This window comes from Callospermophilus lateralis, chromosome 3 (genome assembly GCF_048772815.1).
Source record: "Callospermophilus lateralis isolate mCalLat2 chromosome 3, mCalLat2.hap1, whole genome shotgun sequence".
NCBI lineage: Eukaryota > Metazoa > Chordata > Mammalia > Rodentia > Sciuridae > Callospermophilus > Callospermophilus lateralis.
In genome coordinates, this window is record NC_135307.1 from 178,409,263 (window position 1) to 178,436,999 (window position 27,737).

The window sequence follows — 27,737 nt, forward strand, 5'->3', positions numbered from 1 at the left end:
GTGAGAATAATGGGGACTATCTGCCCCTTGGTGCAGGTGGTGTTACTGCAATGACCAGACAAGGCCACGATCCCATGGTATAAACTGTACGTTAGGCCGACATGGAGGGCATTTCCTGAGACTAGAGAGAATTTCCCAAGACACAGACAGCTTCAACCTTGACTTTTGTTTCCTTATTTGTTGATTCCTGAATTTTGCCCAGAAGTCTTTTTGGTTTAAAAAAAAAAAAATCAGATGTCTGAACCTCCATTTCAGATACCTGATTTCAGGCAGAAAATAATTATCCTGCCCTCCTCACCAGCTGCCTGTTGCTAGGTGCCGAAAGGTACAAGAATGTATGCGAGGTGACCCGGCCACGAGGCAGAAACCGCAGCTAATTAGAGCTGCAGCCGGGACTCAGGGGCCGAGAAGCCTCCTGGAGAACATGGAGATCAGGTTCCCTGGTAAATGAACATGATTGAATTGTGTTCCTTCCACCAACACAGCTAATCCCTTCACCTCCCCACTAATCCCGCCGCCCAGGGCCCCTCTGCTGTCTGGCCCTGCTCTTCAGGCTTGGCTCACAGAGTCTTCCTCTGTCCAGATGTGGCCTGGGGGAGTGGGCCACTTCCTGGCCCTGTGGCCTCCTCCAGCCCGCCCCCCCCTCCTGCTTTCTCAGCCAGACTCAAGAATGCCCATGCCCAGCAGGGCTTCTGCCCCTTCCCCAAGGTTGCTGTGGCCAGTGTTTCCAGAGGCTGGGCAGGCCCTGGCCTCTCTGTCCTCTGTGCATATGGCCTGCCAGTGGCCACTGGTCCTTCTTGAACTCTCTTCCCTGGGCTCCTCTGACTCCCACTTTTCTGGTGGTTTTCTCTGGCCTATTTTCTGCCTTCTCAGTAGGCCCCTCTTCCTGTGTCCATTTCAGAAAAGTCAGCCACAGGACAGTCTCTGGGGCTGGGTTGTTGCTGTGAACTCTGTACCTCTCCTTTAAGCACATCCCTAGTTTTCCATTTCTTACCGCTTCTTTTATGAGCACCGATGGGTATAGATGGGTAAAGATCTGAGTGCCAGTGGGAATGCAGTCAAGGTCAGCCATGGGCATTTTCCTCCAGCACCACCTGTCCTTTGATCTTGCTTCTTATTCTGACAGAAGGACTTAAGGTGAGACCCTTTGGACCTCTTTTGTCACATTTATCCTTATTTCCCTTCAATCTAGCTCAGACCCTGTCTCCAGGCCCAAATCATTACTCCAGAAGCTTTTCCCAGAGATGGCCACACTGCCCGCCTTTCTTTTTCCTCTGCCCAGGCCTCACAGGAAACCCCTGGGGCTGAGGATCTAGACCCCTCATTACTCCCTCTGATGGGCTCTCAGACCTGTTGATGACTCTTTTTATTTGTTTCACATCCCAGGTTTCCATGCCAGCAGGGGCTCTGAATTCTTCTTCCACATCTCTCTGACTTCTATTTCTCCTTTGTGGGCTCCTCTTTCTCTCTGCCCACCACTTCAGTGAGGATGAGGTTCTTGTGCCTGCCCCACCTCATGTCTCTGCTCAGCTGGCATATTGTCCAGGGCCAGCTCACCAAAGTCCACGGCTACAGCACCATCAGTCCCCACTCAGATCTCTTGCTTAAACCTCCTGCTGGGATTCAGATCCTCTACCTAGGATCCTCGCAGGCTGCCTCCACCGGGATGCTCACCTTTGACTCAACTTGTCCAAAATTGAGCTTAATCATCCTTCTCTAGCCACCCAAGTCTGCTCTTTCTCCTGGACATTCTCCTACTTCTCCAATCTCCCAAGAGACAAACAGAAAAGGTATCCTTGACTTTCTTTAACCCTAGCAACCAACTAGTCAGCAGGTTCTCCACCTCCTGGATCTGATCACCTCTCTCCATCTCCTTGACCTCACTCTCATCCAGGCTTTGCCTCCTCTACCCTCTCCAAGGCAGTCCTTTTCTTGCTTGCCTTCACTGGATACTCTCATACTTATACCAGGTATGGTGGTGCACACCTGTAATCCCAGCATCTCTGGAGGCCGAGGCAGAAAGTCACATGTTCAAGACTTGCCTCAGCAACTTAGCAAGACTCTGTCTCAAAATAAATTTTTTACAGGGCTGGGGATGTATCTCAGTGGTAGAACACTTGCTTAAGTGTGCACGAGGGCCTGGTCCAATCCCTGGCATCAAAAACAAATAAACAAAACTTCATACTTACACCACCAACCTTAGCTGCTCTTGTTCACATATCCTAAGCATACCTCTGGCCTTCACTGTCCACATATGCTTTTACTACCAGCTTGTATGTGTTTGTTACCCTTCTGCAGGTCCAAAAGCAAGGATTATATTTATTTTATTATTTTTTTAGTTGTAGATGGACACAATACCTTTATTTTATTATTTTTATGTGGTGCTGAGAATTGAACCCAGTGCCTCATATGTGCTAGGCAAGTGCTCCCCCACTGAGCCAGGATCATATCTTATTTATCTTCATATTTTAAAAACTAGCATCAAGCCTAACAGAGTAGGTGTTGTATAAATACGGGCCATTTGTGTTCTCTTGCAACTTTCATCTTTATTCTGACTACCTTATTGCTTTCCAGAAAGCATATACCAACTCACCCCCAAGCCCAGCAGCAATGGACAGGCGTGCCTGTCGCACTGTAGTCTCATCAATATTGGATATTCTTATTGGAGATTCCTAAACTTTACCCCCTCCCTAATTTTTTGGTGAAAATCTTTATTTTCCTACCATTTTATTGTTGATCTTTGGTTGTTAGGGAAGGTCTTTTTCCAAATTTTAAGTTAATTCCTTTTTTTTTCCTTTTCTGTTTCAGTGACTTACAAATTACCCCTTTTGCTTTTGGATGAGTTATTTTATACATTATGGATCTGCAGATATTTTACCCACTCTGTTTTTTGGTTGCTTATGATATTATTTGACTTTGGAAATAGTTTTAATGTAATCAAATTGATTGACCTTTGCCTTCTGGATGTCATTTGTTGCTTTTTAGCTTAAATGGGCTCCCCCATTCAGACACTTGGTAAATATTCAATTCCTCTTCTCCCTGGCTTTTAATGGACTCTTATCTCCTTTTGACCATCTAAAATTATTTTTGAATTTGGGAGTGCTCTGTTTCTTTCTTTTTCTTTTTAGTGAACGGTCTGAACCTCACTTTTGGACAAGCCCTCCCCTCTCTGCTCCAGCTCCAAGTTATTCCTAGCTATGACATTTGTTGCAACAACCTTCTCAGAATATGCCACTGGGCAGGGAACTGGAAGGCTATAGGGAGGTATGATTCTGGACATAATGAGGCATTTTTTAAAAAATTATTTATTTATTTTTTAGTTTTCGGCAGACACAACATCTTTGTATGTGATGCCGAGGATCGAACCTGGGCTGCACACATGCCAGGCGAGCGCGCTACCGCTTGAGCCACATACCCAGCCCTATAATGAGGCATTTAAGGGTGTAACAGAAAGTTTTTCTGGAAGTCCTGCCAGAAGAGCATGTGGAAAGACGTCACCTACTTTGCCAGTGTGAATGGACGAATCTAGTTGGCATCTACCAGTCCTGGAGGCATCCAATCCTGCAAGGAACCATTATTCAGGTGTTATAAAAGGGGGAAAGCCCCACCTTTTCTCCTCATCTGTACCAACCTACCTGCAGAGACTTTGCCAGGGACATTTCACCATCAGCAAAAGAATTGTCTCAGCCAGCTCCTGCAAAGTTCATCTTCCTGAGGCTGTGTCCATCACCATTATTCTTCCATGCTCCAAGATGTGGACTTGATTCAGACCTTGAGTCACTATGCTTCCTGTTCAATTAGTACTGAAGGCACCAGGGCATCTGAGGATGTGAGGCTAGAGCTGGAAAGGAACTCAGGGATTATCTAGTCCAACTGCCTCATTTTACAGATGGGGAAACAGATCTGGTAAAAGGAGGTGACTCACAAGACACCTAGCAAGTGACTGGAAAGCATCCTTGCTGGAAAGCCAGTATGAGGATTTTGCTTATATAACCATGATCATAAAAAATATTTGTAATCCTGGGTTATAAAGAACTATATAGTAAACTTGTTAATTGTTCAGGGAAGGGGTATGGTGTGTGAAAAATAGACACTGGTGTCAAAGGCCTATTTCTGACAGTTCTTTTTGGGAACTGGGAGTGTCTTCTTTCCTCTATAAAATGGGGAAAATTGAGAATCCCAGGAGATGGAAGCAAACTCACCCACCAGACTGAATGAGTCTATGTAAAAGTCCTCAAACCTCAAAACCCTTAATGGGGACTATCCTTGCAAATCATGCAGACCTGTATCCACAGGAGGAGCTGGTCCTGCTCGTCCTGTTCATCATGTAGGTCTCAACTGTGAGTACCCTATGCAGTCCCACCCAGCTGGCCAAAGGATGGGACATCCAGTTCTCTTCTACTTTAGGAGCTTAACATTGGTATTTTTCCTCTTTGATGTAATTTCTCATTTCATATGTTTACTTCAAATCAGCAAATGTTTATTCAGCATCTCCCAGCGATGGCTTGAGGACAGATGAGGTAACGGGCTGAGCACTAAGCCTCCGAGGTCTGGGTGGGAGGGTCATTGCACGTCTGCTGTCCGGGGCTGACCTATATTTGTCTGTCTAGTCCAGTCCACTCCAGGCATCTTGGGGCACAGCCTATTTCTTGCCCTTGTTCACTGTTGGTCTTTGCCTTCTTGATGTCATTTTATTGCTTTTTAGTTTAAAAGAGATCCCCCACTTGTTAAATATTCAATTCTTCCCCCATCCCTGGTTTTTTTTTTTTTTTTTTTTTAACTGGGGATTGAACCCAGGGGCGCTTAACCATGAGCCACATTCCCAGCCCTTTTTATTTTTTATTTAAAAAAAGGGCCTCATTAAGTTGCTAAGGCTGGTTTTGAACTTGTAATCCTCCTGCCTTAGCTTCTTAAGCTGCTAGGATTTCAGGTGTGCACCACTGTGCTGGGCTTCCACCCCCAGTTTTTAATGGACTCATTTCTATTTGACTTTTAAAAATAGTTGCTCTAGGCCCTTTACCCTCTGAAAAAGTTCTGTGTCCTCCCACCCCTCAAATCCCATCTAACCTCTATAATGCCCCCTCTCCTCTCTCCCCTATCCCTAGTTTTCCATATCAGGTAGCCCCTCTGCCTTGTCCTTTCCCTCGAAGCTGAAGATAGGACAAGGACAGTGGTTGAGACTAGAGGACAGTGGAGGGGTTGCACATCCTAGCTCTGCCTCTCATCTTGGACAAGTGGCCCCATCTCTGGAATCTCCTCTATAGAGCACCTGTAACAGTGCCAACCTTAGGATGTTGAGGGCTAATGGAGGTACTGCTGATAAATTGCTTATCAGGCCTGATCTAAAAAAGCACCTACCAAATACTGGATAAATAAAAAAAGGACAGTCCAACAGGTCCTTCCATTTCTCCATCTTTCTTTCCCTTCATAGTTGGAAAAAGCATATTGTGTATCTCATTTCCACTTTTCCCCTCTCCTCCTCCCTTCTTCCCACAGCAATGTGACATTTGCCTCTATCACTCTGGTGATCCCAAAAGGGATGATGAGACCTCCTAGCTAACCCAGTGATCCCTTCTTGGTCGTCTTACTGGTGGTAGTTGGCACAGGAGACTTCACATTCTTTTTCAAAATCCCTCCCTCAACACCATCTCCTTGGGCAATCGCCTGGCCTCACATAGGAAAGGGACCATCTCTCTTCAGGGAGGTTGGGCATAGCTCACCTGCTGGGCACCTGGAGGAGCAGCATAAGAGCTCGCTGAGGCAGGTGGGAGCCAGACTGTGAACACTGAGTGCTCCAGGGATGAGGAAGGACAGAAGTTAAGCTGAGAGCCACAGAAATGACCCACGCTGGTAAGCAGCCTGAGGATAGTAAGGTGGCAGGGAGGTCACAGAACAGAGAGAATAGCACTTTGCCTTGAGGCAGATGCTGAGGTGGGTGGTATGGTCTCAATTTACAAGTGATGAAACAAGCTAAGGGAGGTGTGGTCACAAAGGCAGGGCATAAGAGAGCCCAGTGGTGGCCATGAGGATGATGGGTTAGAAGGGACAGGATTGGAAGCAGAGACATCTGTTGCAACCCATCAACCAGAGATGATTGGGTCCAAATTAAAAAGAGGTGAGGGACACAGAAAAGATTAACAGGGGCTAGACAGAAAGGACTGGAGGAGCAGTGGCACTGTCATGACCAGGCATAAGGAGGTGCAATCCAATCTCGCTGGTTCACAACATTATTCAAGACTGCACACTCAGAATATCAGAAGCACAGTCATGAGGCCATTGGTTGCAGTAGCCATGGTGGTGCTATGCGCCTGTGGGCCCTAGTTTCTGTCAGTTCAAAATGAAACCATATGCTATTCATAAAAATGGCTCCTGGTGTGAAAATAAGAACTGGTTCATACTTGATCAGTAGGTAAAAACAAACAAAACCCCAAACCAATTACCAAAAATCAGCCTCTGAAATGGTCCAGCCTGACCCCCACAGTACTGCGGCTGAGTCTGTGGGGCTGCACAGAAGCTGGTGGTCTTTTTTCTAAGTGGGTTGAAGGCACAGGGCCAGAGGCAGGACTTAAGTCTGGGTGATGTGCTCAGGGGAGTGTGTGGGGAATGCAGGTGGGTGAGGATGAAAGGAAGGGAGTTCTGAGGCCATCACTCTTAAGAGAATGCTCATGGTCTGAGAGGGCAGGAGATGGAAATGGGAAGATAAATAACACTGATCACCGGCTCAGTTTGTGATCAGAGCTCACATATCAAGGGCCAGCTTGGCCCAGCTGTGCCTCTGAAGGCAAGTAACAGAACCCCTCAGCAGAACTTTTGTTAGCTGAGAAACAGGGCAGCAGTCCATACCCTGCACTCTTGCCAGCTCACCTGCCTGCCAGGGTACAGGGAGGTGCTTATAAAAGCAGCAAAGCCTGGGAAGTTACACCTGTGGGTTAAGGTTACAGGGCAGGTAGAGAGAGGCAGGAAGAGGAAATCACATCTTATGAACAACTCAGGATCCACCTACATCCAGGTCTTCTGGGGTGTCTACTACTGGCTAGACTGCCTCACAGAGGATGTCAGGCTGTTGAAACTTTTATGAACTTCTTCTCACAAGTCTTTTGTTCAAAATAGTAGTCTGGAGGCTGAAAAATAATCTCTGTCACTTCAGAGTTGACAAAAGGAGACTTGGGAGGCAATTCCCTTCCATTTAAGAATGATCAGGCTGGGGATGGGGATGTGGCTCAAGCGGTAACGTGCTCACCTGGCATGCACGGGGAACTGGGTTTGATCCTCAGCACCACACAATAAAATAAAGATGTGTCCACCAAAAACTGAAAAAATAAATATTAAAAAATTCTCTCTTCTCTCTCTCTCTCTTTTAAAAGATAATAATTAAAAAAAAAAAAAAGAAAAAAAAAGAATGATCAGGCCACCCATTCTTTAGGGAATCTGGCAATAGATTGGGGGGGATCCATCTATCTACCCATGGGACTGGCCAACCAACAGGTACCATGACAGGCCTGGTCAGGCAGCTTCTGTGCCTAGTCAAAGGACAAAGACTAAAAGCCCTATCTCTAAGGGCTGTGCAGGGCCTTAAGGACCAAGCTAAGGAGCAGGGACCACAGGCAACAGGGACCAGTGCAGGACTTTGTTTTCCTTCCTCATAGACCTTTTCAGTGTCTGCCATGGTTGTAAGCTAACATTCTTGACAGTACTATAGCCAGAAATTTAAAAAAGTTTATTCTTCAATGCAAAATCCTTTGATTAAATACTTGATTGTCTTAATACACATTTTTTCAAACATAATCTCTAAGACTGAAGTAGCAAAGATAGAGGTTACCAATGCTTCACAGAAGATGGCTTTGGAAACTTTAAGACTTCCTGGTCTGGTCCTCTCTTTGACTTATAAAAGGGGAAACAGGTCTAGAGAATGAATAAAGGATAACAAAGTCACATGGGAAGTGGGTGGGAATCAAGCCCAGGGTCTTATCACCTGCCTCTCTGCCCTCTCCTTGGAGGTTGCCACACCAGTGTGGGGCAGGGGACTGTCAGGGGTTTAGCTTTGGCAGAGATGGTGAGCTGTCTAAGTGTAGGCTGTCCACAACCTGCCCAGGAAAAGAGGTAAAAGGCCAGAACCATGCAGAGGATTAGTTTTTTGGGGAAGGGTCATGTTCAATCCTTGCATGATGAAATACTCTTAAACAGGCAGAGATCACTCTCTAAGAGAGGGAGCTCCATGGAGGGTCACTGAGGAGGCTGGCTGCTGTGCTAGGGCTTGAACCCCAGACTTTGGTCTCTCAGAAAACAGCTATGCCTTGGTCTTTTCTTCCTCTATAGGATACTGTCCTTCCAGAGAATGTAAAATATCATTCATGGGGTTTGGGTTGTGGTTCAGTGGTAAGCATTCACCCAGCATGTGTGAGGCACTGGGTTTGATCCTCAGCACCACATAAAAATAAATAAAATAAAGGTATTGTGTCCATCTATGACTTTAAAAATATTTTAAAAAACATAATTGAGGGATTTTACACCTAGTTACTGACAATTGGTCTCCCAAATAACTTCCCTCTCTTACTCCACTCAAGCCCTGACGGCAGGTGCTATAGCCACTTGCCTGTAAGATCGCCTCCTGCCCTGAAGCTCCAAGCTCCACCAGGACAGTGTCGTGTTGTTTTGCATTCATGTCTCAGAGCTTGGCAAAAAGCCTGATCAATGCTCCTTACATGAATAAATGAGCAGGAAACTCAGAGAATCAGTCCTATTCTGAAGCAGAGCACAGTAAGGTGGCAGGGGGGTCACAGAACAGAGGGAACAGCACTTCGCCTTGAGGCAGATGCTGAGGTTGGTCCTGTGGTCTCCACTTTACAAGCCACGAAACAAGCTAAGGGAGGTGTGGTCACAAAGGCAGGGCATAAGGCGTGGGGATCTCTGAAGTTATTTGATCCTCCAAGTCTACCCTCTACCCAATGTTGGAGTCCCTTTCTCATTATCCCAAAGGAAGAAAGGTTTCTGGCTGAAGTCTTCCGTTGCTGCTTGGCCAGCCTTCCCTCACTGGACAGACAACTGAATAGACAACTGAAGTTTCTCTCAACATATGTCATCTTCCCAATTCTGTTTTCCCTTGGGCTTTCGGGAAGACACTGGGGAAGAACAGTTGCTGGGTTGAGGCAGGTTGATCTTCCAACAGTTGCCAGGAACACTTCCTTGCCCTCTCCTCTTTTCAGAACAATGACCTTTTTACCTGTTTTGGTGGGGTGGGTTGTGAGCTTTGCCGGGTGCCAGGGGACTAGCTTCTGGTTGTGCTAACTGACTGGACACAGGTGTCCTGACTGGACACTGGCCTCCTTTCCTGCCGCTATTCAGTGGGAGTTGACTTTCCTGCTGTCCTCTCTCATTGCCTCCTCCCTCCTCACACATGGCTGCTCCTTCCATCCACTTTTTCTCATTCACAGTGGTCTGGCCAGTCTGGTCAGTAGCCTTCTAGGCCGACAGCTCTGCTACTTTCCCTGTTGAAAGGCTGCACTGCGCCCAGCTGGAGTGTCCCACCTTAAATGCTATTTGATTGTGTTACTTTCTAGCTTCCCTCAGATCCCTGTTTGTGATTGTTCCCTGTGATGGTTCCCAGTCAGCTGAAAGCTGAAGAGTCCCCAGGGCTGAGTTTTGGGGCCTGCCACCAGCAATTCAGCCTTAGCCCCCCAACCCCCCTTTAAGATCTCCCATCAGTTAGTACTCTAGCTTTAAATGGACTGACCTCTTTTGCCCAAAAAGCCTTTTGGGTTATGATTCTAGGGCAGCCAGATACTGGTGGTCCTTAATTTTACTCTCAGCCCAGTCTCTTTATCTGCAAGCACAGAGATGCTTGATTAGATGGTAAGAAATAACATCTCATTTATTACTTCACTGCTCAAACATTTACACTTGATCTTCAGATCTCAGTCTGAATGTCAATCCTCCCAGGTCTGCATCAGATCCCTTCTGAGACTCTCTTCTAGCACCTGCCACAGTCCACAGTTGTGTACCTCTCAGATTATTTGCTCAATGTCATTCCCTCTCCCATTTTCCTGGAAGACTCCCTAATGGTAGGGACTGTCCACCCTGTAGCCCCAAGCCCTCTTCACGCCTGGGTTTCTGACAAATAGCAGCTGGATAAATAAAAATGCAGGCCTCCTTTTGAGGCAGGAGCCCTCAAGGGCCATGCTAGGAATCTAGTCATTAAGGAAGAGTAAGTCTGCTTATCACCAGCAGAAGGCTGAGCCAACTGCTCTAGGCAAGCAATCTCCAGGGAAAAATCCAGGAAAGCTTCCTGATAGAGGGAGTCTTTAGGTTTAAGGGGTATGTTGACTAATGCACAAAGCACATACAGGTTATCCCCAAGGTCCCCTGCCACCTGCTCAGAGTTTAGCCACCTTCCTCAATTGGGTCCAGGAGGACCCTAAGATCCTGGATCCAGGATATCAGGGCTGAGAAAACTGTCTTTGTTCCAAACACCAAATTTTATCTCTAAGGAAACTGAGGCCCAGGGCAGGGAAGAGACTTCCTAAAGAAGTCCAGGCCTAGGTCTTACAGTGTCTTGTGGTTTCTAGGAACCCTGTGAGCAATCATCTGTCCCAGGAGCTACAGTGTCAAACAGCTATAAAGTATGGTTTTTCTAAGGCCTGGTGCCCCTTCCTCAAAGGCATTTCAGGAAGATCCCTCATGGACCATGTCCTCCAGGATGGGGTGCTGGGCAAGGTGAGAAGCAACGTTGGGCAGACAGGATGCTGATTTGGCAGGCACTGTGGGAGAGGTGGGAGGCAGGCACCCTATTGGAAAGGGCCACAAGTCTTTCAGAGGGAAGCCTATTTGTGACTCTTAAGTGGGCTTGACCTAAAAAAGAAAGCTGCTTTCTGAGGGAGAGCAAAATAAGCAATAATCTTGGCTTCATTTATCACCCAGGTGCCTCCACAGGAGAGTAGGGACACAAAAGCCTTCATTTGTTTGTTTTGTTTTTGGAATTTGCAATTGTCTATTTTGTTAAGTCTTCCCACTAGGCTAGAATCATGAGGTCTTGGAGAGCCAGGCCTGGGTCTTGCCCCTGAAATCCCCAGCAAGCCTAGTACAAGGTCTCAATGTTTGTTGAAGAAACCGTCCTTTCTGTATATATGAATCCTCAGCTTGCAAGACTACAGAACCACAAAATATATCCAGAAACCCAGAAAAGAAAAAATTCATAGATAAAAGAACCAATGAATCAGGTAGGAAAAATACCCAACATATATGATGGTTAAAATTTTGGTTCTTTGAAAATACCTCTAAAATAGATAAATTTTTGGTAAGTTTTGATCAAGGGAAAGCCTGGATAAGCAATGCTAGGAATGAAAAAAGGAATAAAGTAACAATGGGGGGGGGGGACTTAAAAGAGCAGGAGAAAACTGCAGACAACTTTACAGCAATAAATTAACAGTCCAAGTAAGAAAGGTAACTTCTAGGAAGTTACCAAAGCCCTTCCACAATTCTTATCTCAGTAATTCCTTGTGAGAGCCCTATGCCTTGAGCAGGCAGCACTCCTATGATCCTGGGAGTAAGAACAGAGTCAGGAGTGGATGTCCAGCTCAGGGCCCTGACAAACTTCCCTGCTCTGTCTCAAGGGAGTCTGTACACATCCCCAACATGGAACCGCACCACTCTCCTGCTTCTAGCCACCACCTTAAGTCTGCTGGTTGGACCGCCAGTCTTATTTATTTTTCCACTTGAGATGCCATGAGGGGTTTCACTTTATTTTTACTTCAAAAGCAGCACCATAAAAATCCTTGATGATTAGAGCTCCAGCTGTCTTAAGTTGTTTGTCAAGGGATCAGTTACTCAAATCTCCTATGGAGGGAAACAATTTCAGGCGGGAAGCCATGGGAGCTGAGAAACACAAATGTCTCATCTCTGAAAACTTTCAGACTCCCTCCTGTTCATCGCCTGGCCTGCCCCTGCTCCCCATCCCCCAGCTCCACCATCTGCTCTCCAGAGAGCAGATCAAATTTTCAGGCTAAGGTACTCTGGCGCCAAGGACTCAGCCCCTCGGTGCTTCCCCCTGCTCCCCACCAACTCAGAAATCCAACACCATGGCCCAAATGGACTGCAGCCACATTAAACCACAAAGTAAAGTTTATAAAGCTTTATTAAACATTTCAAACAGCTGTGCAACGAACACACCAGAAATAAAAGCTCTACAACAGCAGTCCAAATGTTTCACAAGTGTGGCCTCACAGTCCCATTCCCTAGATGGACTGCCTCCAGTTCTGTCCTCTGCCTGGCCTGCTTCCCTCCCTCCTCAGGCAAGAGAGAGGAATGGTTCCGATTCGAAGGACAACCATGCTGATCCCCAGTGGGCAGGGGCCAGGAGAAAGTCTCGTTTGCCAACACTTGTTACTGAAGTGCAGAGAAAGAAAAAAGCAAGTGACAGTCACAAAGTCTTCCTGTGTGTTCTTCATAACATACAGTTTACTTGCACAGGAACGAAGAAGCTCCTGGCGGGAGGACGATGGCCACTGCTCCCCTGTGTCTTGTATGAATCACCTTGGAGTCCAGTGTGCTGGTCACTCTGCAATCCCCATGCTAAATAAAAACTGCAGCGGTACCTACTACATACAGCTAGCTACTGCTAAACCTCAAAAATCAGAACACATTCGGTAAAGCTTCTTTAAAAGGAATAAACACATGTATTTGCACGTACATACACACACACACACACACACACACACACACACAGGGCACACTGAAAAATATCCAAACACCTATCAAGGGGATCACGGCTGCTATGAAACACACAAGAATGTTCCCATTCACTCAGCAGGGGACCACTAGCTCTACACAAACACACCATACCTCCATCCTGCAGAGCATGCACAGGAGACACAGGAGGCCCCCTCTCAGGATGCTGAGAAAGGCAGGAAGGAAGGGCAAAGGAAGCGAGCTGGGCTGGGGAGCGGGAGCCCAGACACTCAGGTGAAAGAACAACCTCTATCTGTTGCTTCTCTCTTAAAAATGAAGCAGAGGAAACACTGGAGGTTTGTGGACAATGAACAGTCAAGACATGTTTCTGTCTAGCCTGCTGAAAAGGGGAAAGAGGATGAAAAAGCGAGGCTCTCGGGCATCAGCAATCTCTTCAAATTCGAGATAAGTGCAAAAATGAGCCCTGTCTTGAACAGGTGCTCCCAAAAAAAGGAAAGGGTAGAAGAGAACTAAAGGGAAAACAGGAGAAGGACTGAGGTGTCAGTAACATTCTGGGAAGGAGAGAGACCCTGACAAGGAGGGGTCACAGAGGTGACAAGGGACTGGCATTTTATCTGCCCAGGGCAGTTGACTAGGATGGATGTAGACTCCTCGCTGTAATGAGGCGAGGGGAGTGGCCATCCTGCCAGCCGGGACCCAGATGGGGACAGAACACACACAATCACAAGACCACCCACGACTATAGGACTCTACAATAAAAGCACAGGTCAGTGCCATTATTCACATTATAAGGATAAAACATCACAGGCCAAAAAGGCGCCGTCAGGAATGTGGCACCCGCCGGGCTGCGGGATTTGAAACTCCAATGCTTTATGACCTATGTCAATGCCTCCCCTCCCGTCTTCTGCTTCCGTAGAAAGCTAACAGGGCAGCTGTTAGGTGCCCACAACACCAGGGTCGTGTGCTGATTCTGGAAGCGGGGAATCCGAGCAGTGGTACAGGAAACAGTTTCCCCAGCAGCTATAGCAGATGAGGAACAGAGCTGCCAGGAAAACCAAGGCACAAATTGTGCAAGGCTTCCGCTCCAGGAGGAAGCTGAGCAGGTAGAAGCCCATGAACATGGAGTGGCTGAACCACAGGGCGGGGTTGAGGGGCTTGGGGATGAGGAGGACGGGCAGCAGCCACTGGAGGCAATACATGATCTCTGCCGGGCAGGGCCTTCGCCAAGGCTGCCGGGCACCGCTGCAGGAACCGACCTAATGGGAGCCAGCGGGCGCAGACGGCTGCCCTCCGCTTTCTTCAACCCTCTCTCCAGGAGCTGAGCCGCTGTGCTCTCTGGCTGTCAGCCCGGGATCACCAAGGCAGCAGGGATCCTGAAGAGAAAAGTCAACACAACAGACAAACAGACAAAGAACAGACAGACAGACAAAAAAAAAAAAAAAAAAAAAAGAACAGGAACAGAATGTATACTTATTTGGGAAAATGGATCATGGTTAACAACAGTTAAATGTGAATGCCCTTTCCTCCCCGCCCACCCGAGGAAGTTCTACTCCTCTCCAAGCCACCAGTTCAGGAAGCCTCCTGAGGTGTCTCCCTGGGGTTTCCACTGGGGAGGGGTCCCCCAGAGGGCTCTGGCACGGTCTGCACAGTGGACTGGCTTTGCCTGGGTCCTGCCCGGCAGAGATCATGTATCACCTCCTGGGGCTGCAGTCCGTCCTCAGAGGGCCCAGACCTCACAATACCGCCCTGTGGTTGCCACAGGACCTCCATGGGTTCCATACTGTGCCCCCATGTGGTAAAGAAGGGTTCTGTAGCTAGTCTCTCTCCCAGCACAGATGCCGAGCTGGAGCAACCAGTGAGTGGTGAGTTAAAGCAGTCAGCAGCATACTGCAGGACCAGTATGAGGGTGGGCAATGGATCCTTGCAAGCTCTGGGCTGGGAAGCTACAGCAGTGGCTGGGCACCAAATATTTTAAGATGGCAGCCTGGGCTGGTCTTGTTTTTTTCAAACAGTCCAGTGTCATTTTGCCAAAACCAAACAACTTCTTGGAAAGTCGATGTAGGGAAAAGAATCACTATACTACTTCAACCAAACTGAACTCCCTTGGATCATTACGCCTCCATCTGCTGCTGGCATTGTACAGAACCTGATCTCCATGAGCTTTTAATCAAAATTAATTTCCTATCCATGTAGGGGTGAGTGCCAGTTAGTCTCCATGCCAGGTAGCTTGTTGGAGAGAGGTGCTTTCCGCAGGCCAACCAGGCACACCCGGTTTTGGTCTTCCCATGTACAAGTCCAACATTCCGTGGAGGGAACCACCAGGCTGGTGCTCTGAGAGGGACCCGCAAAACCCACGCTCAACTAGGGAAGCGCAAGACAAGCACAGAGAGGGACTCGCTTCGCTATGAAACGGAGCTACCCAGCTACGGGAGCCAAGCCTTGGCGGCTGTAGAGAAATCCGGCTCAGTGCTCCAGCCCTGTGGAACAAGGGATACAAAGACCCAAGCAAGCTGAGGCAGACCTACCAGGATCTAGGGGAGGGGAGCGGAAGGCAGAGATTGAAATGATCTGTCCTGCAGAAAACTCTTCCGAACACATTCCGACCCCTTCTCGGTAAAGCTCATTCCTTTCGCGCACACAAAGGGCGCCAATCCTTCTCTCTTCCCTCCCACAGAGTAGATACTATAGCTTTTGCGGTAAGAGTGCAGTGTCCTGGCCCGGGTCCCTACAGTAGCCACCGCCACTGCTGCAGATACCGATCTTCTCGCTACCATAAAAAGTGGGATGTTAAGAATCACCGAAGGGTTCTTGCTCAGGGACTCCCATGAACCAGAGGACATTGTATATTAGGAGAGTGCTGAGCAGGGGCCTCCGATGCCATGACTCCTGGAAGGAGTATCTTTTTTTTGCTCTACCGGGCTGATGACCTCTCCCATAACTTAGATTTTCCACCTGTGCGGGAGGTACATTCTGGCACAGCACTGACATTGGGCTCAAATTTACAGGCCAGAGCTGAGAGAGAGGGGCGCCACAACAGGAGGCTTGCATTCCCTACTCTTGCCCTCTACTCTACCCAGAGTCGTGACGCCCCTCCATTTTACACCGAAATTCAAAAGCGGGCAGGGCGGAATCTTCTGGAAGGGGGCTAAGATGGGACTCAGGAGGAGGGGGTCAGTGTGAAAAGAGCAGATGGATTATTTTTTCTCGCTTGGCGAATGAAGAGCGCCCCCCGCCACCCCTCCTCTTGGACAGCCCCCCCAGGCGCGCATGCGCAGTTAGGTGGCGGGAGGGTACTTAAGGCGCGGCCGCGGCCGCTGCGGCAGTAAGCCCAACAGCGGACTCCGAGAGACCAGCAGATCGCGGCGAACCCTTGCTCTCTCGACTACCCTCTCGAGACTCTCGGAACCATGGCGGCAGTGGCAGCAGCCTCGGCTGAACTGCTCATCATCGGCTGGTACATCTTCCGCGTGCTGCTGCAGGTAAGCGTGTGGGAACTCCAGGTCGAAGAGGGCTCCTGGTGCGCGCATCCCGATCCCACAAACCCTGCGTCGCGATTGCCGCCTCCCGAACCCATCCTATCCCGACTGCCGCGATCCCTGTCCGCCCAAGTGCCGCTGCGGCACCACGCGCCCCTCGCGGGTTCCCTGCGCCCACCTCCTCGAGCAGACCCTTCCCAGTGCGCCCGCGCCCAGCTAGGAACAAAGACTCGGGCGAGGCGGACGATCGCTGAGGCTTTTAGAGACCTACGTGGTAAGAGAAACCCGCTACACCCAGACTCGACCCGAGGAGGGAGGCGGGGCGCTTGTATGTTTCAAGACTTTATCGCTCGCCTAGCAAAAAAAAAAAAAAAATCCGTCTTAAAAAAATTGCGCATTGCGGGGAAATTTTCTTTAAAAAATACACATAAACACACACACATATATATATGCACATATATATATTTGCACTTGCAGGGTTGGGACAAAAAGCAAGTTAGAAAAAGGCACTTCTCAGGGAAAAAAAAAATCACTTCACAAAAGGAAACACCAAAAGAGAGAAAAAGTAATTAAAGGGAAAAATAGAGGAAAACGCGCATTGCAGGAAAAAAAAAATCGTTCAAAAGCATTTGGTAGAAAAAAAGCATTAGATAAAAAGCGCATTGCAGAAAAAAAATCAGACAAAGGAGCTAACAGAAAAAACAAATGAATCGGACAAAAACACTTTGAATAAAACAATTAGAGGAAAAAGCCCTTCGCCGAAAAAAATGGAAGGGGAAAAAAGTGCTTCCAAAAAAGGGCAAATCACTTTGTTGAAAAAAAAAAAAAAGGCAAAAGTGCTTTGCATAAAATAAATCGAAAAAAAAAAGCGCTTTGCCTATAAAATCATTTACCCGAAAAGCTCCCTTTGCAGGAAGAATTCCCTGCTAAAGGAATCTTTTGCCAAAGGAATCGCATATTTCCTTCAAGGTGTTCCTGGAATGCTGCATTTACTGGGTAGGATTCGCTTTTCGAAATCCTCCAGGGACACAGCCCATTGCGAGAAGTGAGGTATACCTAAGTTGTGGGTCCAATCAGCTTGCCGCCATGCAGCTCTCAGCACAGTTGGAAAAGCTCCAGCTGCCCTGACTCGTGGACAAGCTGCGCCCGCGCCCGCCTCTCCAGCCTATGCTGGGCAGGCGGGCGGGGCAGGGGGTGGGGCGCGGGTGGGCACGGCAGCACCAGACACACTGCGGGTGCCCTCTATTAAGGGTGGATCCTGGGTCTCTCACCGCAGGTGTTCAGGTACTCCCTGCAGAAGCTGGCGTACACGGTGTCCCGGACCGGGCGGCAGGTGCTGGGGGAGCGCCGGCAGCGAGCCCCCAACTGAGGCCGCAGCTCCCAGCCCTGGGCGGCCGTATCATCAGGTGCTCCTGTGCAGCTCAACCAGCATGGGAGCCAGCGCCGCGCAGGAATGGGGGGTCCCCTGTGCTCCCTCGCCAGAGGAGCACTTGCCAAGGTCAGTGAGGGGCTGGTAGGCCCCCGGAGAAGCAGCACCGACAATTTCGACAATACTAGATCCCTTCCCAACCCATTTGCACCTGCCCCTCTGCAGGTGGGGTGGGGATTGAGAGGGGTGGGGGGAGCAGACCCCCGAGATCTGGGCGTAGGCATCACATTCTGATCTGGACCAAGTCGGGACAGCACTATCCAAGCCCCGGAGCTGCGGCCATGCCAACAGGCCCCACCAAGGAGATCCAAACACCACACCAGCCAGCAGAATGGACATTCCAACAGCACCAGCTGAAGCCCTGAATCTCAATGCAGCAGAGGAGGCGCCAACTGTGTTGCGAGTGGCGGGACTGGAGGGCATGGGCAGAGAAGGAGGGGGGTTAAGAAACAGAGTGGGGCCCTCTCACCGTCCCTTGCCTACAGTGTGTGCGCGTGAGCATTCCAGCCCTGCTGCCTCTGCTCCCTCCATTCCTCTTTTCTCCTCACTGACTCCCAAGTCCATCCTATCCCCACAAAATGTGTCACTTAATTTGGACCTATACAACCAATAAAAGAATCCCATCTTTGTACTAAACGTCTTCTCCGAGCCCCCTGCCCCTCACTGATCTTGCTTTCCCAGGTCTCACGCAGTTGTGGTCAATATTGTGGTAATCGCTAATTGTACTGATTGTTTAAGTGTGCGTTAGTTGTGTCTCCCCAGCTAGATTGTAAGCTCCTGGAGGACAGGGACCGCCTCTACAAAAAATAAAAAAACAGTACCTCCCCTGACTCGCACAGTGTCCTAGGACCCTGCGGGTTGGTGGAGGCGCACCAAAAGATGTCTCTTGTGGCTTATTTTGCGGGGGGTACATACTTTGCTAAGGCTGGGCCAATCTGCCCACTGTCCTGAGATAAAGGACTATGCCCCTCCCCAAAGAGGAAGCATCTTTACTTGTGGTCCCAGAATAAGGGACCACTTCCCCCTCCCCAGAGGGGTGGGAGCCTTCACCTACGGTGCTGGAATAAGAGCCCACCACAGGATATCACTTTGGGAGAAGGGGGAAAAAGTGGGAGTAGCACTCAAAATGGAGTACTGAGGCCCAAGGGGATGATTTCAGACACAAAGCTACACTCTAGTCTATTCAGGGGCCCCAAGGAAATAAGCACTGGGCAGGGTGGACCCTGGCTTAGGCAATGAGGATGGGATAGGAGGTGTGGTATGGGGCCTCCTTCTCCCAGCTTAATGCTCCAAGGCCGTCCATCCTAACCTTGATATTCCCTAGGGTCTCCCCACCTCCAACCCCACTCCAGAAACCTCTCCCCTGCTCTCTCTCCCCATTGCCGGGTTCCCAGCCACCCGCCCCCTCCAGCATTGGCCTCTCTATCCCTAAGGGTTGCTTACCAGGTCCCTGACCCTGGATTCTTCCCTGCCATCAACCAGGACGGGTGGGCTGGCTGCTCTGCTCCCCTCACTCCTCAGCGAGTCAGGACTCCTTTTACTGACTCAGTTGGTCAGCTGACTACCTCACCAACTGGCCCTACCACCTGTTCAGCCTCATCTCTAGTTTTATCCATTCCTGTCACTACACACTTGTTCCAAGGGAGGGAGTTGGAAGGCCATAAATCTCTTCTGCCACTTCCTCAAATCCCTTAGTCACAGTTGTTACAAACATGCTGGAGCACAAAGCACCTTGCCCTCTTGAATCTGATGTTTCCCTTCCCTAAACAAACCTCTTATGTTCCTCCGTCCAATCACCAGCATCTCTGAAGACCCTATAACTTCACTAAGCATCAGAGAACTGTGTGGGATCTTGGTCTGGTCTTGGCTTAGCCATCAATTAAATCAGCCTAGGGCACCCAGCCAGGTCCCTCTCACCCCTCATCTTTAGTTCCCCTCTGGAAGAGCTCCTCTAAGATCCTGTCAACCCACATACATTAGAAACATTCTGCCAAAGCAGCAATCGGGACTCAGGTGGGATGGCAATGATAGACTCTATCTTCCTTAACTGGGTGGCTATATCCACTACCATGGCCTGAAGGTAAAGCAGGTCTCCTATTATCCAAGGGTGACTCTTTAGCAGGCAAGGCCCACACCTCCTCCCTCCTGAAGCCTATATTTTAACCGGCTTCAAGACAAGGAGCTTCTGTAGTTTTTCCACACTAAACCCAAGGAATCAGGCACATATTTCAACATGTGTTCTCAATGAAGGCTGACCCTTCCCTCATAGCCTTCGGGGTGTGCTACTGCCCCACTGCCCCAGATGCTCTAACCTCAGTTCAAGTTAGACAACAGCTGAGTTCACAGAAGGAATCCAAAGCAGTATGGAAGGGCCTGTCAACTCTGGACACAGCATTTCCTGTGCTCCTCCCCTCCAGAAGGCAGGGTACTACCGGTAACCCCAGGGCTTTCCAGATGATCTTGGCAAAGCCCTTTCCTCCATCTATCCTTCAGCAGGGCTCGGAGTGTATGTACTAAGATGATAGATTCTGGGCAAGGACTGCCCTGGTGGGCTGCATCCCTTTCGTCCCCACTCTCAAACTTAACCAGCAAATTTAACCAACTAGAGGACAAAAGGAATGCATTGACTTTCCATCCCCATGCAATGACTAGAAGTCTGATCCAAACACATCTTGTTTATGTTTTTCACAAGCTATATCATAAAAAAATTTTATTCTCACAGAGCAAAAGGATATTTGATTTTATTGCAAAGCCCTGAGTACATAAAGCTAAATGTCCCCTTTCCCTAAACCATTCCTCCCTAACCCCCCACCTCCCAACTTTGTCCCTATAAGGCCAAGAAAAGAGAATTGTGAGGAGATTGGAATGGCTTCGTGGGACGCCAGCAACAGGTCAGAGTCCCACACCTTGGGTCGAATACCTGAAAAGGATGTCAAGTTTTCTTAGACCAACAAGGTGAAGTTGGGACAGGCTGGGGGATGGTACCAAAACTTCAAGAGTGTGGGTGCTATGTGACACTTGATACCTCTATCTTTGAAGCACCTGAGTTGTGACTGAAGGAAGGAATAGTTGTTATGGGGGGAAGGCTAGAGAAGGGACAAGTTTCTTGAGTTTCAACTATAGAACCAGCAACGGTTTAGTACACATGACTGGACAGGGGAGCAATTGTGTTATAAGCCATTTACTAGATTCTATTTTCAAACTTGTTTCTCCTCAGAAACAAACACCCCAGGGGGAGAGTCTGAATATGCATTTAATTCCCTCCAGAGATTTACATGTGTGTACACATGTGTGCACACACTAGTACAAAAACAGTCTCTTTTTCTGGGGTGATCTCTTTCTCCATATGCCCCTGAGACCCGTTACTATCTCTTCTGAGAATGATCCCCTTTATTCTCCCCACTTCCCCTCCTACAGGATCCAGATTCCTGAGTATTCTGAGAGCAGGAAGTCAGAGTGGCAGGCAACATATGGCCTTTGGTATATCACACAGTGACAGGTCTGAAATGGAATGCATGTATGTCAAAGACAGGAGAACAAAAACAAACAACAACAAAAAAGGATAGCCTAAGCCGGATTCCTCTTTGAAAAAACATATTACAGAAGGGGGAAAAAAAAAAAAAAAAAGCTTTCACTATTTTGGCAGCAATTCTAAGAAGACCAACTTCAGATACAGAATTGATCTAGTCACTGGAAATTGAACAGGTTTCCAGCAACTGAGCCTTCTAAGAGATTTGCTTGCCGTCAATTAATCTCTGATTTAAAACAAATAAGATCGAACACTTGGCGGTAGCACTGAATCGGAAACTTTTTTTTGGGTCCTGGCTTTGGTGTTGCCGTCCAGAAGGCTGACAGGATGGCTGGACCGTGTCAGGCAGGGCGGAGAAGCCGTCCCCAACACACCAGTTCCCTGAAAGGGACAAAAGACGATCCGAACCTATAAACAGAAAGGCAGTTTCTTTCCTAGGGCAGACCCCAGTTTCCCAGCGTTTATTATGGAAAAGGCCTGGAAGGAAACTGAAGCCGGTCTGGAAGGAGGAAGGGAAAAGCAACGGTCCCCATCCCCCCATTCTTCCTTTCCAGGCCAGGAGTGTGCCAGGCATTCCGTTCCTTCAGCTGCCCTTGAGGGCCACTCCCCATGCACTGGAAGAAAGGGAACCAACGTCCAGACTTGATGTGAAGTTAGAGGGGATGAGAAGCGCCCGCGACCCGAAGCAAAGCGTCCACCTACCACCCGACACCAAAGCGGGACCCCGGGGCCTGGCCCACCCCATGCCCCTTCTGATTAAAAAAAAAAAAAAAAAAAAAAAAAAAAGGCAACTGAAATGGAGGGGAAAGAGTGACAGGCCCCCCTCAAGTTGGCCCCCTGCCTGGGTCCCAGGGCCAAGAGGTAGTGGTCGCTCTCCCCCGTCCTGCCTGCCCCATCCCGGGAGGGCGCTGACCTTGGAGGCCCGAGCGAGAACCCAGGAGCCCGCTGACCCACCCTCGGGCCGGGAAGGGACCCTCCAGGTCCAGGCCGGAGCGAAGCAGGGCAACCACCCGACGCCGGACAGGGGTGCCCCCACCCCCGGGCACGCGGAAAAAAAAAAACCCAATGAGGGACCCAGCGACGCCTAAGGTGACCCCGAGGGGACAACATGGCGGCGCGGCCGCAAGGAGGGCCTCTCATTTCGCTCCCCGCGGGCTGACGCCACGGTACCTGCGAGCCCTGCCATGGCGCCGCCACCGCCACCACCGTCGCCGTCGCTGCCGCAGCCTGCCTCCACCTCAGCTCTCCACCAAAGCCGCAGAAGCTGGGGAGACGCCCCCTTCGTCTTCTAGTCGAGCCGGACGAGGACCCCTCGCGGGATCGAGCTCCCCACGGCGGACGCCTGATCCTATGGCCCCACATGAGATCACCTTCTCCGGGCCCTCCCTCAATTTCCGCCACAGACAACGCTTTGAAGGACTCCTATGTACTTTTAAGAAATTATGGGGTGCCGGGTTCTTCAGGACGGAAGAATTTTTAATCAGGCGAAGGCTGGGGAGCCCCAAATCACGGGCCCGTGGTCCCCTCATGCATATGCAGCAGATTGTGATCTCCACTCATTGAGAGTCGAGCGGGCGTGGCTTAGTTCTCCAGGCGAGCCGTGTCGTGGCGGGTTTGCTCCTGCAGCCGTGGACTCACAGTCCGGAGTGTGTGTGCCTCCAGGCTCACAGTCCGGCCCCGCGCCTGCCTTTCCACAAGGGCAGAGACCCCCGCTCAGAACTTGGAGCCTGCTCCTCCCCTCGCCCTGGACTTTGGGCAGGCAAGCCACCCGCCCACCCCAACGCCCAGCTTCCTCAAGTCAATGAAATGCCTGCCTCAGGGTTTTTATGGGCCCCGAATGAGTCAGTGTGTTCATTTATTAGCTGATTAGGCAATTCCTGAGTGCCTACTACGTGCAAGCGCAGTGTTGAAGGCAAAGAGGTGGAGAGAGCAACAGGGCTCTGGGCCTGACCTCTGTGTGCTGCCAGTCTAATGGGTGAGAGCGTTGGGGGCGGGCGTCGGGGAGGAAAGACAGTTATCAAATAATCACCATATACTGATAAGTTTAATCAAATCAGTACATAATTATACGCCAGGGGAAGTAGAGTGTTGTGAAAGTGAATAGGGTCCTAATGTAGGGTGGGGGATGAAGACAGAGCCTCCTTGGGAAGATGGCACTTAAGCCAAGAGACCCAGAATGATCAGGAGTTGTGCTGGCCAAGGGAGAAAGGGAAAATTTTCTAGACAGAAGGAACAACTTGTCCCAGACACGAAGGTGGGAAGGAAGGAACACAGGGAGTGTAAGGAGTAAGGCAGGTAGTGCCACACAATGGATTTGCATTTTATCTTGTGAGGAACAAAAAGCCATTTCCATCAATGGAATGATATCAAATCTGGGTTTCCAAACGGCCACCTCGGCTGCATGGCACAGAAGACCAGGGGAGTGGGTGTGGGGAGTCCCTTGTAGCTTTCCAGACACAGTGGGGTTGGCCTGGGGAGCCAGAAAGGGAAAGAATGTAAGATCAGTTCTTGGGGAACCCGTAGTAACACCTAGGCTTTAGTCTTGAGTACATGCAGGGATGAAAGAGCCCTTGGCTAGAGACAGACTGAGCGGGGAGATCAGAAGTTTGGCTTTGAGGACATGAATTTGAAGTACCTGAGCAACCCTTAGGTGGATAAGGAAACAGGCAGTTTTCTTTGAGGCTGGAGCTCAGGAGGGTGGCTGAAGATCCTCAGCACACACTTCATGGTGCTGGTGAGACCCCAAGGGAGGGAAGGTGGATAGAAAAGTGGGCAGAGGAGGAGCAGCCAGGAAAGGAGACTGAGAAGCAGAAGAACCAGGTAATAATGGGTCCCAGAAAGAAAGGTTTAAGAAGGAAGGAGCGTTCAGTGGGGTTGAGAAGTGTGGAAGACAGGAATACACCATTGGGTTCTGGGATGAAGAGTATTTTGTTTGTGGACTGTATCCTTTAGGTTCTTTACCCTAAATTAATTAACTTAAAAAAATAAGTAGTCTGCCATTCACCGGCTGATGATTGGAGTGACTTGGCATTGTCATCAAGGACTTAGGTTCATTCCATCTCTGTGGTCCTTTTGCTGATTTTTTTGTTCATGGTCACACAATGATCACCCTAGTACCTGGGGTCACATCTAAGTCAAGGAGATGTCCATTCCTCCTTGAGGGGAGATTCAAACAGGCCTGGTAAGGGTTCAGTGTGTCCATGCCAGGCACACCCAGTGTCCAATACTGGAAGGTAAGAGAAGACTTGTAGTGGAAGTTCTTGTTTAGAATAAGAGGGGAGCCGGGCCCGGGGTGCATGCATGTAATCCCGGTGGCTCTGGAGGCTGAGGCAGGAAGATTGCAATTTCAAAGCCAGCCTCAGCAAAAGCAAGGTGCCAAGAAACTCAGTGAGACCCTGTCTGTAAATAAAATACAAAATACGGCTGGGGATGTGGCTCAGTGGCTGAGTGCCCCCCGAGTTCAATCCCTGGTACCCTCCTCCCCCACAAAAAAAAAGAAGAGGGGAAGCTAAGCACTGGCAAGGATCTGGAGCAATTTGCAGTTCATCAGCACGTTGCTGGTGGCAGAGAAAGTTGGTTCAATTCCTGTACAAAACTGTCAGTCTACTAAATCTACACACGCATGTATGCTATGACCTAGAATTGCCACTTCTAGGTATTTACCCTAGAGAAATGAGCCTCTTAAGTCTACACAAAGACTTGTGCAAGAACGTTCACAGAACATAAATTCATGCCAGGTGTTGCCACACACGCTGTAATCCTAGCAATTTGGGAGGCTGAGGAAGGGATCGCAAATTTGAAGCCAGCCTTGGCAATTTAGCAAGAATCTGTCTCAAGATAAAAAATAAAAAAGGACTGGGGATGTGGCTCAGTGGTTAAGCACCCCTGGGTTCATTCCCCGGCACCAAATGGGGGCGGGGGAAAGTCATAGCTCCACTGGTCTGGAAATACCCCACTGTTCATCAGCAGGAGAACAGATCAACAAATGGTGTCTTGTTTTTCGAATGGAATATAGTTGGCCTTCAGTCCACAGGTTCTGCTTCTGAAGTTTCAACTAACATCTGGTTAAAAATATTTGGGGAAAAACTGCATCAAAATTCTATCTGAATAGATGGTTACCATCAGTCTAGAAAGTTCCCTCATACCTCACTCACCCTGGCAAACAATGCTCTGATTTTTTTTTTCTACCATAGAATAGTTTTCCATATAAATGGAATCACACAGTACATATAAAACCTTTACTATACAGACTTTTTTTTTTTTGATACTGGGGATTGAACCCAGCTGTGCTTTTAACACTGAGCTATATCTCCAGCACATTTTTTATTTTGAGACAGGGTCTCATTGAGTTGCTCAGGCCCTTGCTCAGTTGCTGAGGCTGGCTTTGAATTGGCAATTCTCCTGCCTCAGCCTCCTGAGTTGCTGGAATTATAGGTGTGGCTACTACCATTTTGATGTTCATCCATTTTGTTATGTGTTTCAAAACTTTGCTCCTTTTTCAAGCTGGTTAGTATGCCATGAATACCTGTTTGATAGATATTCATTGGTTCCCCTCTCCCCAGTTTGTGTGTGTTATTAAAAAAAAGCTGTTATGAATATTCATGCATTAAAAAATTCCATCTGAACTGAACATGTACAGAATTTCTCATCATAATTCCCTAAACAATACAGTATAACAACTGTTTACAAAGCATTTACATTGTATTGGGTATTATTCTTCATCCAGAGCTGATTGAAAATAAACAGGAGGATGCTAGGTGCAGTGATGCACGCTTTAATCTCAGCTACCCAGGAGGCGGAGGCAGGAGGATCATAAGCTCAAGGCCAGCCTCAGCAACTTAGTGAGACCCAGTCTCCAAAATGAGAATTAAAAAGGGCTGGGGGCACCTGGGGATAGAGCTCAGTTGGTAGAATGTTTGCCTCACATGCGCAAGGCCCTGGTTCAATCCCCAGTACCACCAAAAAATAAAAAGGGCCTGGGGTGTAGCTCTGTGGTAGAAGACCCCTGGGTTTAATCCCCAGTAATACTAAATAAATAGAGAAACAAAACATACAGGAGAATTTGGGGAAGTTATACGTAAATACTATTTCATTTTATATAAGAGACTTGAGCATTTTTGTTTCTTCATGGTGCCTTGGAACCAATCCCCTCTGGCTATGAGGGACAAGCATACTGTGTTCTGTGTATGAAAGGACAATTTCGGTGTCTATGCAGCACCATGGATGAATCTGGCAAAGAATATGCAAACTAAAAGAAGCCAGACCCCCAAAGCAGTACATGCTATTTGAGTCTGTTCATATAAAGGGCAGGCAAAAACAATCTATGTTGATTGCAATCAAAATAGTGGTGACCAGGGTCAGGAGGGGAGTAGGGAAGGAAAGGAGCAAGAGAGACTTTGTAAGGTGCTGGAAAAGAACTCTTCTTAGACCTGTTGGTGATCATGTGTAAGAGCTTATCAAGCCAACCCTAAGGCCAGGAGCTTTATGTATGTTCTATCCCAAGAAAAAATACTGAATATAGGAGGGGTCTTACCATTCCAGGGCTCACGGTACAGCTGCTGAGCAGGGTCAGGCCTGTGTCGCGGGGGACCTGTCGTCCGGTACCTTTATGCCAGGACGGGTTATTGCAAGGTCTCTGTGGCCAGCCTGCTCCTTGGGGCTCCAGAAAGTTGGAGAAGAGAAAGCAGAATTACCCTCTGCCCCCAGAGCTGGCTCCTCAGCAACCCCTTTCCTGTCTGTCCACAAACCTGTGCTGTCTTCAGGCTCAGTTCCAGGTGGTGAACTGACACCAGCCCGGGCTCTGGGAGCTTCAGAGTCCTGGATAGTCTTCCCGCCCTCCCCAGCCTGCCCCTCCCTGGACGCTGACTCACGCTTCCCAAGTCTTGCCCTTTCCTCCAGAATCCTCCTTGGGGACATTTTCTGTCCCCATTACCAAAGTTTGGTCCCAGCCACCAGCCTCCTCTCCGTTCTCTCTGCCTCCTGTCTCACCCAGAACCCTTCTCCTCCTCTCAGCAGCCATTTCTAAAATGACCCCATCGTGCTTCCTCTGGAGGGGTGGTACCCCTCCTCTGTCTTTACTGTCCAGAATCTCTCCCATCTTCAAAGCCTCAGATCAAAGGCCACCTCCTCCAGGAAGCCATCACATTCAATCAGCAAATATTAATGGGCACCTAAAATATGCCAGGCACTGTGCCAACCACGGAGGACCCAGGGGAGAAGACAGATGCACCTGCGCCCTGGAGAGACGGGCAGTTAAGCAACGCCAGTGCATGTGTGTGCTTCCTGGGGCGCTGACTCACTGCGCTGTTAGCTCCTTGAGGAGGGCGCTCACTTTGGGGTCTGGCAGGGAGGGGAAGGCTGTAACTGCTGAGTGACTGAGTGAATGAATGGTGAAAGGCCAGACCAAGCTCCTCCCTCCCTTATTTGTTCTCCAAACTTCAGGTTTAGCTGGGTTGAGAGACTCAGTTAGGATGAGAAGGCAAATCTGGCACCATCTGATGAAGCATCCAGTAACAGGTCATGAGTGGGACCACCTTTTGCGAAATCACAAAACCTACGATCCTCTCCTGTCACTGTTTGACAAGTCCTTTTTCTGAAATAGCCTTCCTGCCTTCCCTCCTCT

At 49.0% G+C, this 27,737-nt stretch overlaps 2 protein-coding genes across 6 annotated transcripts; one reads left to right on the forward strand and one right to left on the reverse strand.

Annotated features, from left to right (window-relative positions):
- Window positions 1–12,109: 12,109 nt before the first annotated feature.
- Window positions 12,110–26,951, reverse strand: Blcap (BLCAP apoptosis inducing factor). 4 transcript variants are annotated; one of them, XR_013090814.1, is made up of 4 exons: window positions 26,863–26,951; window positions 26,649–26,774; window positions 22,286–22,802; window positions 13,886–14,054 (listed from the first exon to the last, which is right to left on the reverse strand). XR_013090814.1 is itself a non-coding variant. In XM_076851828.1 (3 exons), the coding sequence occupies exon 3, from the start codon at window positions 13,878–13,880 to the stop codon at window positions 13,617–13,619; it is 264 nt and encodes an 87-aa protein (XP_076707943.1). In that variant the 5' UTR covers window positions 13,881–14,054; window positions 22,286–22,802; window positions 26,649–26,937; the 3' UTR covers window positions 12,110–13,616. The 4 variants fall into 4 exon arrangements, 2 of the variants coding, with proteins under 2 accessions (XP_076707943.1, XP_076707944.1); XM_076851828.1 differs by having other exon boundaries at window positions 12,110–14,054; window positions 26,649–26,937; XR_013090813.1 differs by having other exon boundaries at window positions 22,286–22,798; window positions 26,649–26,941.
- Nnat (neuronatin) lies at window positions 16,014–17,616 on the forward strand. Of its 2 annotated transcripts, XM_076851830.1 has the most exons (3): window positions 16,014–16,160; window positions 17,127–17,207; window positions 17,434–17,616. In XM_076851830.1, the coding sequence occupies exons 1-3, from the start codon at window positions 16,089–16,091 to the stop codon at window positions 17,524–17,526; spliced, it is 246 nt and encodes an 81-aa protein (XP_076707945.1). In that variant the 5' UTR covers window positions 16,014–16,088; the 3' UTR covers window positions 17,527–17,616. The 2 variants fall into 2 exon arrangements, with proteins under 2 accessions (XP_076707945.1, XP_076707946.1); XM_076851831.1 differs by lacking the exon at window positions 17,127–17,207.
- Window positions 26,952–27,737: the final 786 nt, after the last annotated feature.

Bases quoted from the DNA above. Each gene is read 5' to 3' on its own strand.
- Blcap (XM_076851829.1), bottom strand. From the start codon at position 13,880: ATGTATTGCCTCCAGTGGCTGCTGCCCGTCCTCCTCATCCCCAAGCCC.
- Nnat (XM_076851830.1), top strand. From the start codon at position 16,089: ATGGCGGCAGTGGCAGCAGCCTCGGCTGAACTGCTCATCATCGGCTGG. The intron at 16,161-17,126 runs GTAAGCGTGTGG...ATTTCCTTCAAG, and splicing joins TCTTCCGCGTGCTGCTGCAG to GTGTTCCTGGAATGCTGCAT. The intron at 17,208-17,433 runs GTATACCTAAGT...CTCTCACCGCAG, and splicing joins AGCCCATTGCGAGAAGTGAG to GTGTTCAGGTACTCCCTGCA.